The 12,497-nt window shown below is 47.0% G+C and overlaps 1 protein-coding gene across 2 annotated transcripts in view; it reads right to left on the minus strand.

Moving 5' to 3' along the window:
- Nucleotides 1–5,884: 5,884 nt before the first annotated feature.
- Nucleotides 5,885–12,497, minus strand: part of LOC105700271 (AT-rich interactive domain-containing protein 5B) — a 109,736-nt gene continuing 103,123 nt past the window's right edge. For both annotated transcript variants that reach the window (XM_012425950.2, XM_012425949.2), the window contains exons 4-8: nucleotides 10,928–11,200; nucleotides 10,655–10,805; nucleotides 10,346–10,556; nucleotides 8,753–10,198; nucleotides 5,885–8,349 (exon numbers count right to left, since the gene is read on the minus strand). In XM_012425950.2, the coding sequence (XP_012281373.1) occupies nucleotides 7,639–8,349; nucleotides 8,753–10,198; nucleotides 10,346–10,556; nucleotides 10,655–10,805; nucleotides 10,928–11,200 (2,792 nt within the window). In that variant the 3' untranslated portion in view covers nucleotides 5,885–7,638. The remainder of the gene's footprint in view (nucleotides 8,350–8,752; nucleotides 10,199–10,345; nucleotides 10,557–10,654; nucleotides 10,806–10,927; nucleotides 11,201–12,497) is intronic.

Raw genomic sequence — 12,497 nt, forward strand, 5'->3', positions numbered from 1 at the left:
CCATGGAAGAACCATGCTTATGAAATTTGATTTTTCGTAAAACCTATCTGTCCTTGATTTTGGGATAAATACATCTCATTTTCGAGAATTGAATTTTCGCGAGTCCCAGGGCGTTAATTAGAGCATTCCGTAATCAGGCCGTTAAGGTTTGAAATTCGGCGCCCCCAACGTGGGGAGTGGTTTGATAAATATTTTTATACTTTTACCATATTATATATATTTTGATATTATACTTTTGGCGTATGTACGTATGAGAATTTAATAACACCTTAAGGCCGCGAAGAGATCGCGGGGTCAAAGGAGAGGAAGATATCCAGCCCCTGACAGGAGAAACAAGAGATATGCCCGGAGACACGGCATCCTCGACATCGGGTCCAGATACCGCGCCTCCACCATGAGCTATCACCGGGACGCTTCGTTGGACGTCCCTGCGCCTCGACGTAGCGGCGTCGGGTCGAAAAAGTCCGGCTGCGCAAGCTAAAAAGCGAAACGGCACCAGGGTGGGAAAAAAGAGAGAAGAGAGAAGGGAGGAGGGGGGCGAGAAGGGTTTTGCAAGGCAAAGCGCTCCTCGCGGAGAGCAGAGCCGGGCCCGGCGCGGCCGACGCCGGACTGGTTAAACAGGTTATCAGTTTATAGCCGCCGTAAAACGATTTTAAATTTCGCGGCACATGCTCGTGCATTCCTCCGCGCCGTCCTTTTTCTCTTTTGCCGACCGCCGGTGCAACGGCGACGCCGGCGTCGCTGCACCGCCGGCCGGTCGATCGAGATGTGCCGGACGCGCGGCATCTCCCGGCCCACCCTGGGAACCCCCGCAATCTCCCGTGTCGGTCAACGGGAGGACTTATCAATGGAAATGTAGATTCTGATATTCTTCGATTTTCTAACGTGGTTGTAGGTTTATGATTCATTGAATTAACGGAATAACAGAGGATCGGAAGATCGGAGGCTGACACGAGGACCTCACAAGAGCCATCGGTTATCTCCCGTGTAAATCAACTTATCAATGAAAATGTTGATGCCGTTTCTAGTCAATTTTTTGATTTTATACAATTTGTGATTAATTGAATTATAGAAATTAAACGATCGAAAAGGCGCACCTGGTTCTTCCGAGACTGCCGTGGGAACCTCGTAAGAGACATCTGTTATCTCCCGCAACGGGCCGACTTATCAATGAAAATGGAGATGCCGATATTTCTGGATTTTGTAACGTGGTTGTAGGTTTATGATTCATTGAATTAACGGAATAACAGAGGATCGGAAGATCGGAGACTGCCACGGGGACCTCACAAGAGCCATCGGTTATCTCCCGTGTAGATCAACGACTTATCAATGAACGGGGCGACTTATCAATGGAAATGTATCACCTTAAGGGTTAATAAAATTTCCGGGGGGAATTGGTTTATTAAATAAATTAATTCGCGCAGCGATCCCGAAGATGCGACCGTCCTTCCTCAGTCCTTCGATGAACCCGGATGAACTCGACATTGTCCGGGAATTCATGCGCGGAATCGCCGCTAATGCGCGCTCCCAGGAGCTGCAATCTATGCCGGCGCTGCGCAATTAAGGCTCCCTGCAATTCTACTGCCATAAGCAATTATAACGTAATTGTAACTCCCATGTAATGACGCCTGCGCCCGATATTACCGAACGGGCACGAACCATCTTCGTTTCCCATTTTGGCCGGGATGAAGGAAAGTCTTCTCGCGTCCGAGAAATTGACCCAATTTTTTCCGACCTTTCCATCATTTTTGATTAATTCCTTAGAATTAATTAATTAAGCACCAAATATCTCCTAATCATCCCGTCTCGGTTAGCGCTCCTCCATGGTATAAGAAATAAATTCTACGATTCTTCTGCGCAAAAATGGGAAGACAAAAAAGAAGAAAGTAACGTAACGTTTCTCAGCCATGCTCATAATTTCGCAAAGTAACGAGAAAGATAAAGAAAATTGGGAAAACGAGTCCGCGGCTTAAAACTTGCAAGAGGTGTGTCGGGTCTCTTCGTGGTAGATACGTTTTTATTTCCAAATTAGGAACTGAAATGCCCATATAATAAAAAATATGTATATCGTAATAATAATATTATTATTATTAAAGTAGGAAAACAGGTGTGTGGGTGGTGGGGGGTGGTTACGCTAAGATCACTGCTGGGTATACAAAAAATGAAGAGAACTCGCGGGGGGAAAAAAAAAGAGAAAACAAACGAACATAAAACTTCCAAATCGCGATCAAGTTCTCTTTCTCTCTCCTCTCTTCGACCTATGCTACTTGTCTCTCTCTCTCTCTGCAACACTCGCGACCTACGATCTCACCTCTCTCTCTCTCACTTTTGAAATTTCCTTTTGAGCCGCACTTTATCACTCTCTCTGACACAACCCGCTCTCTCTGTCACCTAAATCTCTGTCTAACGCACATGCACGCTTCCGCTATACATATATATATATTTTATTTATTTATATATATTTTTGTATTTATTTATATATATCATCTTTTATTTATATATATATCTTTCTCGCGCTAAAATTCGACATATCTAAAAACAACGCTGTCGCAACAGAACAAGAAGTGAAAAATGAGGAGGAGGGAAGAGGAAGGGGGGGTGAAAGAAACGTAAAGTCTCCCTCAAGAGGGATTTTTGCACTTTTCCTCTCCGTCTTTTTTGCTTTCTTTCCCCCCTCTGGGGGGGGCGAATTTTTTTCTCAGAGAAAATCAGAGGCGAAAACGGACCTTTATGGAGAAAGGGGCCCGAAATGTCCGCCTTTCTATGAGTCTCTACCTTAAGGGTCGTTTTATGGCACGTGTCTCGTGTTCTTTAAGCCCCCTTTCGCGACGCACGTGGGAAATGAAAAAATTGAGGGGTTCGGAATAGAAAAGAAAAGAAACGGAAAATTGGGAAAAATTAAACGGGGTGAAAGGAACGTTTTGGGGGGGGGTTTGGGGTGGTAAAAAAACAAATGGGAGATCCCCGAAACGGAGGTCCACCTGTTGGCAGGATTGACTTTGACATCAAAGGACACCGCTGGGAGGACTTCCGGGGGATGATCACTCTCTATCTCTCTCTCTTTCGCTCCTGGCAGTAATCGTACTGCTATATTTACATACGCATACAGCTAGTTCACCTACGAGGGACGTTCATGCTCCTGTAATTTCTCAATACGATGCAAATTCGGGGGGATCTCATCGCGGCCGATTATTCCCGTTCGAAGGACGTACTTTCGATTCGAGTCAATCATTCGTAAGACTTTTCCATTTTCAGATTTACAGCGTGAACGCGGAGGCTATAAGGAAGGCCCTGACACGCATGAAATTTCCTTTTTCATGAAACAAACTTTGAAAATATCGATAAGGAAATTTTTAATGAATTTTTAAACGTCGGAATATTTATAAGACTCTTCTCCAGCCTGGGTGCGCCGAATAATTTGAAACCTTAACATGTGTTCACAGAGGTCCTAATGAAGGTCTTGAACCTCGCGAGGTTTCATTGTTAAATAATATTTTCAAATTATTCGAGGAGTTCAGTTTCGAGAAGAGTTTTATATTAATATTTAGATATGGACATAGAATGACTCCTTCGTATCACCTTAAGGAACCCCATAAGTGCGAAAGAGCGAGACCGGCGAAGATGTCCGGAAACATTGAGAAACGCGTCGATGATTTATTTAATTAATACATAACCGAAGGACCTGCTCCTAGATTCGTTGCAAAATTCCGGAGAGATTTATCGATCCTCCTGGCCACGCATCGATAATCTTCCGGCTGAGCTGCGAGGAACGTAGGAGAAAGTGCGAAATAAACTAGGACACGTAGAGGATATCTCCGAACATTTTCACGGCGACGTCTACACATCTTTTCCATGATTTATCCGCAGATTAAATCGCGACACTCTTTTGCCTGGAAACTATGAAAGAAACTACACCTTTAAACGCGCCCAACATAGTCCAGGATGAAAGCGAGACGCTGATAAAAAATGCCATCCCAATTAGCGAGCCTTGTTTAAATTCGCCCGAATTTGCGGAAACTACCGAGACGTAAATTTAATGATTCCCTTCTTTTCCTCGTTTTTTTTTTTACTCGCTATCGCGAGGTGTAATGTCGATTAATGCGTCACATTAACGACGAGCTACAATGGTGCAAGTTTAGTCACGTGACGTGCGAAAATCGTGAGGATTTTCCCGTGGTTTTCTCGATTTTCGAAAACGGACGTCCCTGAAGGATCCCTATGAACATTCGGAATTTCCTAATTAATTATTTATCGTTTATCGGCGCCGATGGAACACGAGGATCGTCATCGAGGGTACAGAGACTTCCTTTCCTATCCTTACAATAAAGAAGCACCAACGAGGCCGGACATTTTTGGATGGCGACCCGCGAGTCGGCGAGATTTCCAAAAAGCGAGATCGTGATCTTAAAAAAAGAAAAAATGCCCAGAGGAACCAAAGTCGCTTCGGAGTCCGATCGTGATAACAAGCTACACATCGGAACATCTCCTATCAGCCCGAGACACACATCAGCTGATAGGTCTTGCACGTTACTAGTTTATTTATTTATTTAACTAACACGTAACACCTTCCGCAACTCTTACGCATTACATATAATTTAGAAGCTTGCCGAACGTTTTCGTCCTACTCGAATATGCGACACTTTTAATCCTAGCTCCTTCTCTCTCTCTCCTCTTTTTTTTTACCCCTTTTATCTGTGCAGCTTACGTAACACCTATGCAAATAAAAGTTATTACCCGTACTGTCCAGTTTACATTACACGTAACATTCACGTTTGCAAATATGTTATACGCTGGCTTAGAAAAGCTAGTGCACGTTTTATACACCGACGAACACGCGATTGTCCATACATCATTGTCTGACTTTTGGTATCGGCTTCGAAAAAGAGCCGGAATTAAACATTTGAGCCTTTGGGTAAACCGTGAGATAATTTAACGTCTTGTTTAATTGACAACTATCGCGGAGGAGATTATTCAGCCCTCCACGTTGGATGAATATCTTTGTCTATTAGATGTGCACCAATAAAAAATAACAATGGCTCGTATGTCAGTACTTCTTCTTCTTTTTTTTTTTTTATCAATCTTATTGCCGGAAAAAAATCAGAGGACTTCATTTAGCGCTTTATGTGAATTGACTTTTAGTTTATATCGAAGAATTATGTTTATTTAGCGTTGTACCCGTTTATTTCCTGGGCATGAAAATATGAATCAGGTTCGCTCAAAAGTCTTTTCCGACTCTTTTCTGGCGACGATAAGTTCCTTCGGGCATTTTGGGCTTTCCAAAGACCGTATGAAATTTCAATTACTTGGCGAGCGATTTCCCCAGAAGTGTAACGAGACAAAGTGTGGCGCAAGACCGCCGTTTGCGTAATACCAAGGAGTTTTCCGTGCAATTTGTCAGAATACTAATCAGAGGCTCTCTTGAAGGCCGATCGTAAAACGTCAATTGGTAATTACGAGACGGCATATCTCTCTCTCTTTCTTCCCTCAGTCTCTGCAAAGAGGACACACGATGCAATTCGCAACTTCTCGACAAGATCCTCAGGCAATGAAAGTCGCCAGTGAAGTTTCCACAATCTAAAATCGCGCCGCCGAGGGAAAAAAAAATAAAAAAAAAAAACAGAATAAAAAATAAAAGAAAATTTTCTCGAGTCGAGTCGAAATGTCTAATTCTTAAGCTATGATTTCCATTCTCTACGCGTACTTAGCTAGAACTCGCTTCTCGATTTCCTTTCCTCCGGCGCTCGATTTTCGGATATTCGTGGAAAATGGCGTGTAAAAAAAAAAAGAAATAAGAGAAATCCCCACGTGACGAATTTTGCAATTAAAAACGGAGCCTCCGACTCGCGCTCGCCCCACTTCTTCATTTACTTTTTCTCTCTCTTTCTTTCCTCGAAATATATTCTAGCGCGAATGCAGTCCCTCGTTCCTCTGCAATCATACATCTACATACAGATTTATCCTGGATATACCGGGTGTCCCGAAGGAAATGGCCTGGGACGGTCGACTTGGAAATTATACAAGGGGGACTCGATCAGTCGATGAATTTAATGCAAGAGGTCCTCTCCTTCGTTCGAAAAGTAATTGCAATCTGATGAGACCGATAGGAATGAAAATAACAAAAAGAGAGAAAAAAAAAAGAGAGAAAAGATGAGCGAACGAATGGAGAACCGTAATCGCAAATTACGACGATCACAGGCCACGTGTAATCGGACACGGCATTTACACACGTTACTCGGGAACTTAACTCGTAGAGTAATATTCAAGGATAATGCTGGAGGTTTAACTAGCCTTACTGTTATGTGATTATGTACACTATGTACACTCGCGTCCAGCATGCTCGACCAACACAGGACCGTGGATATCGTGAAAATTAACTAGACTCGTCCTCGGGAAAGAAATCGGACTCGCTACCGCGGACTTTACTCGAGTCCCAACAATTCGACATCGAGACGCAGTCGTTAGATTATCCTCGCTCCCATAACAATCCTAACGAGGGCGAACGGGAAAGACAAATGCCGCAGAGGCACATAATCGCCATATGCCACACGAGCTCGAATGTCAATCGCGTCTTAGATCCGCAACCCTCTCGACAATGCAAAAGATTTCATATTTCATTTCGACGAGACAATTTCCCCGAGCACCGTCGGTTTAACCAACAAAGAGACGGTCGCTTCCGCCACCCCGGCACGATATCCTGATAATCTGTTTCGCCTCGTCCGATCCCCGACGTCGCTCGGGAACTTATCCGACATCTCGATACTCCTTATCACAGGCCTCCGAAAATCGGCCAACGCTACAAATTTCTCTAAATCGCTCCCGTCGTAATTTATCGCTACTCCGTATTACTCCTACGAATCGATTTCTCGCCCTACTCATGCAAGGCGAGGCCCATAAAAACGAAACTCCGAAGCGCGACGTTTCACCAGCTACCTCGGCCCAGCCCCCGGAATCCCCTTAAAATCTTTACAAGAATACCTCCGGGCAGTCTCCACACCTCGCCTAAATTGAAACGTAAAAGATAAGAAAAAGAAAAACCCCCCGACGGAATTACATCCGTCAAGGTAATCGGCAATCAGCTGCGATCCCGCAGGTGCACATCGCGTCCCAAAAAGTCCCTCTTCGTCACAGCGCAAACGTTATTCCGAAACCTCTTCCCACACAGTCCACTCCATCAAATTTCCCATTCAAGTTCCATCCAATCCCTGCGGTTGATAATTTCGCGAGAGATCGCATTATCTAGAAATAACAAGTCTTGTCTTCCAGTTAGGGTCCGAGGCGAAGATCACCAGAACACGGTGAACGGAACCGAGGATGTACACAAAGTCCGGCTTCCCAATTGGTTCTTCGCCCGGTTGGAACTATGAAGACGCCACCAACAGTCAACGAGACGAGTCCTCGAGGCGTCTTCGGCCATGCAGAAGCACCCCAGAGTCGATTCCGGGTCAGTAGGCTGAGTCGCACGCACACGAGTCGCAAAGTCCCCGAGGGAGACACGCACGCCAGCGAGTCCTTAACTACCTAAAGCTACTGTATACGACGAGACGCCGGAACCCGGAGGGTCGACGAGGTCCTGCGGTGTCGATCCTGAAGACCAGGTGAGTCAGGGTCACCGTCTCACGGGGGGTGGTCCGGTCGCTTTTACTTGGACGTCGGGACAGCCGGTTGGTGCTGTCCTGCCATCGCCAGTCTTGGTTGCGAGGAGGCCTGCAGCTCCTTGTAGTAAGCGCTGAACTCCGGGGGCAGGAAGGACGTCGCCGCCGGGGGCAAGGGTGGCGGGAAGAGGCCGTTGTAGAAGGCCGAGTAGTACATGGGGTCCAGGATGGGCAGGAACTTCCCGGCGTGGTTCGGCAGCTGGCCGGCCAGGAAGGCAGGGTTCTGCTGCAAGGACGGCAGGAAGGCTGAGGGCACGTTCGCGACGCTGTGCCTACGAGTCGCCTCGGTTGACCTCTGGTTGGCTGCGTCCTGGTGAGTCGGGGTCGGCTGACGATCCTGACGATCCTGGCGATCCTGGCGATCCTGACGATCCTGACGATCTTGGCGCTCCTGGCGATCCTGGCGATCGCTCTCGCTCGTCTTGCGTTGCTCCTTCGGCGTCGCCTCGGCGGTTTTCCTCTTCTCCGCCGCCAGCTGCTGTTGCTGCTGCTGGATAGACCTGGCGTACGACGAGCTGTTCAGGTGGTTCAGGTTCGGGATGTTCGGGATGACCTGGTGGTTGGGCTTCCTCGGCGTGTAGGGGGATACCGGCTCGCTCCTGCTGGGGTACTTCCCGTTGGGCTGCGGCCTTCTCTGGGGGTTCATCGAGGTACCCTGACTCGTCCGCGTGGGCGGACTCGGGATTTGCTGCTGCACCTAGGGGTTTGAGCAAGACTTCGTTAGGCATTGACCAAATTTGTGGATTCCTCCAAGGGGAATATAGAATGTTATTTAACCACCCTGGCAGTTAAGGCGACCATACCGATATTTAAGGCGAATTCGCCCCAAGAAAAATTTCAGTCGGTATTTATAGGCGCAATTTTTAATACCAAACTATTTTTTTCAACTTCATCAGTCGATTTGTAAGAAAATACTACTCGAGAAATCTCATATCTTCGTTACATTTTTTTATTACACCGTGGTTATTGTCGGTAGAAAATTCGAAATCTTAATTCGCCCCAGCGTGGAATTTAAAGGTACGTGATCGAGGTGTGAAGTTGAAGGGTTAATTTACCAGAAGAAGAGCATCCTGTTTGGGAAATAGGAACGAAATCCTCACCTGAGGCGGAGTAGCCAGCTGGCCCTTCTGCTTCGGATTCACCAGGGTGATCTCCAGGTTGTTCGACACCATGGTCCTGGACTCGATGACGTTGGGATAGGCCGGGAACCCCTTCTTCGGCGACTCGGCTCGCCTGTCCTTTACGGCGTTCCTCATCTCCAGGTTCAAGGGATTCGGCCTCGGCACGACAGGGACTCGAACGATCTCCAAACTAGGTCTGGAAAACGAGGGCTTCTCCGGGGTCTTCTGGGTCAGGTCGAGAACCCCCGGGGGTGCGCACTGGCCCCCGGGTGCCGAGCTGCACCTGGGTGACTGCGCCGGTTGAGGGTACTTTGGGGGCGTCAGGATGTCCTTCGGGTTCCCGTAGACCATCTTTTCGTTGTGCGCGAAGATCGACCTCGACTGGGTAACCTTTGGCGGAGCTATCCTCCCGTTGGTCAAAGGTGGCTGGACGAACCTATGATTACTAGGCGAACCCTGGACCGAGTTACCTGCCGCATTGGCGGTCGCATTTGCATACAACTGCAACAGCGCGGCGTTGTTCACGTTCCCCAGGTTTATCACCCGGCTGTTGGCCGCGTTGTTCTTGTTGGAGGCGTCGTTGTTGTTGTTAACGACCTGCTTGGCCGGGAGTCGAGAGTAGAGCTGGGCAGTGCCGGTGTCCTGGGGCGAGGGTAACATGTGACTAATGTCCGGAGTCACCGTGACGGATATCAGCTTGGGGATAGAGTTGGGGGTGCTCGGAGCGGTGGGGAACGGCGAAGAGGTCTTCTCCTCGGTCTTCAGGGTGAGCAACGGCGCCGTCACCGGGGTGACCGTGGCCTGGATCACGCTGGGTCGGGAGTCCAGATCGACGGCCGTCACTTCCAGACCCCCCTCCCTCAGGATCTCTAGCTTCCGCTTCTTGAAGCTCGGGATGATGATCTTGTCCCTGCCGGTCTCCGACTCGGTCTCCAGGTCGATCACCTCCGGCGACCTCGGGGACACCATCGGTTTCTCCCCGAAGAGCGGGATGTTCTCCTTGCCCTGGGCCAGGAGGGAGGTCTGCTTCGGGTCCAGCTTGATCTCCTTGATGTCCTTTTCGGGAGGGGGTGTCAGGGTCACCACCGCCGAGGCGTTCGTCGTGTTGGCCACGGTGCTGACCGGAAGTCCTGGCGGGGTTCCCGAGGGAGTCACTTGCTGCGAGATCAAGGGACTGTTCAGCTGCCGCTCCAGGACGCTCTGGTTGCCACCGGTCGGGGTGGTCGACGGGGTGCTGGTCGGCGTTGACGACGGGGTGTTTATTGACGGCGGAGGACTGGGCAGTTGGCTGACCTGACTGCTTGGTGGACCGCTGTTTGCTATTATCGTGTTCAGGGATTTTAGGCGCTCTGGCTTCACCCTGACGCTGCGGAGGGACGACGTCTTCCCGCCTTCCGTCCTCGCCTTCTCGCCCGGGAGGAATGCCTGCATATTAATTATTGATTGCTTTATGTTGACTCGTTAAGAGAATAGGAAAAACATTGTAGTGAAATTTCTAAATTGGAAGGAATTAACGTATACACTGTGACGTGTGAAGTTTCACCACAAAAATTCCAATCGTGTGTTACTTACAGAAGACGTTAAAATTGACTGTACAGGTGGAGCGATTCCCGTAGAGGTGGGTGTCCCTGGAGGAGGTGTCGTCTGCGAAGGGTACGGACTTCCCGGCTCCTGTTTGATTTCTGTCGTGTCTTCCGATATACTTGTCTTTGTTCGCCGACCGTGTGTCGGCCTCACTTTCGTTCCTTCGCCTCTTTGATGCCTTTCGTAAGGTAGGAGCAACCTAAGAGAATTAACACAATTATAGAACGCTGCGCTTAACGTGCAACTGTATATCGAAGATTTTATATGTTAAGGGAACTTAATTCAATTATCACAAACCTTTCGTAATGCCTTCTGGTAATTGTTGCTGCACTCGTGGATGCAGTGTTTCCCCCGATGTCGTCGTAAATCGTTTTCCACAACCTTCCAGCACTGACCGAGTCGTAGCCCCCAAGGGTTTGGACTTTCGTGTAGAAGAGAAACAGATCGACTGCAGAGGGAAGTGCAAACGTTAATTCTTTTGCATCCGTCATGTGTAAATAATTTCAATAGGAAAAGCAATATCATTGATATTACAGTGAAGAACGTTAAGGAGTTACCAGAGATACTCACTTTGCCTATATCCTAAAAGTGGCATTTTTCCAAAAGGAGTGCCTCGAGAGTTCATGAAGTTCTGCACTTCGGTGATGAACTTTCTCTCTTCGGCACTGGACTTCCTTTCGCTTCTTCGAACTCCTGGTGGCCTCAGAGCTGGCACGAGGCTGGACGAAGTTGCTACCCCTCGTGAAGTCGAAGCAACCGATGCTTCGCTTTCGTTGCTGGACTCTCCTGGTGAGGCACTCCGCTTTTTAAGCTTCCTCCTGGGTCGTCCTTTAAGTTTTGGCGCTGGAATATAAATTAATGTTCACACAAACGTTCACAATCTTCCTGAAATCATTTTTCACCATTTTGGGTACATTCACTGGTTTTGCAACATTCAATCCTGACGTCTTAGCTTTACGTTACCTCATATTAAAATATAACATAAATCGTTCCTAACGTTAAGAGAAAATTACCGTAAGAATTATTATGTTTAGAGAATTGAATCTGGCAAAATTACACTCTATTTCAACGACTTCCCTAGTGTATAAAATATGACCTCAAGAGCCAAGTTATTTATCCAAAACAGTTTTTTTTCAGGATACGGGAAAGATGATCCATGTATCAAAGATTAATTGATATATTGTAGATTAATTCGAAAGTAAGGGAAACACTCATCGAAATTACGAAACGGTGTTCGGAGATCCGCGAAGTACGCGTTGTTATTTTCGTACAAATTGCGACATTTAGAGGTAGCAATGGAGAAAAAAAGTTTCGCAGACAGTATCCATGCGAAGCGAACTTTCAAACATAAAGGGATCAGAGAGAATCAAGGCTAAAAAACGCATGTGCGTGATGCTACATTGTTGCATGCGGCGCTACATTATCCTTTGATCTTCGTCGGTATTTCCAAGATGGCGGACGGTTCGTTTGCGCGCGCCTAGCTGATCGTATCCCGCGACTTTATTGTTTATACTCTATTTAATTGATATCTTAATATCGGAAATCATGAAATAAAAAGTGATCGAATACTCTGGTTCTCCGCGTGCAAATTTGAAGCCTGTAATTTCAGATTGTACGATATAAAAGTTCTACAGAAGTGTCAGGTTGAGGAACCACTCAGCAAGGAAACATCGAACTTCACTTCTATATCGTACAGTTACAAAACTTTCAAATTTATACACCTCATAAATATCAAAAGATTTGTCAATTAAGATCGTCAAGAAAGAGATTAGGGATTTGATATCGTTATGAAAAAGATGTGCCTTGATCGTTAAGAAATGGATTTACCAGCCGAAACATTTAATAACAAAAGTGACTTAATACCGCAGTTTAAACAGTCCCATAATTTCGATTCATGATTTCCCAGCGACTCATGTTGAACTCCCTCAAGGCACCGAACACGAATGAGCACTCACATGTACACTTAAAGTACACGACCTTATTCCCCCTGATTTTCATAACTATCACCATGTTTACAATCACTGACAGCGTGCCGGTAAGTCTGGCACGTGGGTCACCGTTACCGCGTAGTAGAGGTTATGTCACAGAGCGCTCGTAACCCACGGGTTAATCAAATCACGCGACATTGCCTGCGATTGGT

The sequence above is a fragment of the Orussus abietinus genome, unplaced genomic scaffold (genome assembly GCF_000612105.2).
Source record: "Orussus abietinus isolate OABI.00-Male unplaced genomic scaffold, Oabi_2.0 scaffold56, whole genome shotgun sequence".
In the NCBI taxonomy this organism is placed as follows: Eukaryota; Metazoa; Arthropoda; class Insecta; order Hymenoptera; family Orussidae; genus Orussus; species Orussus abietinus.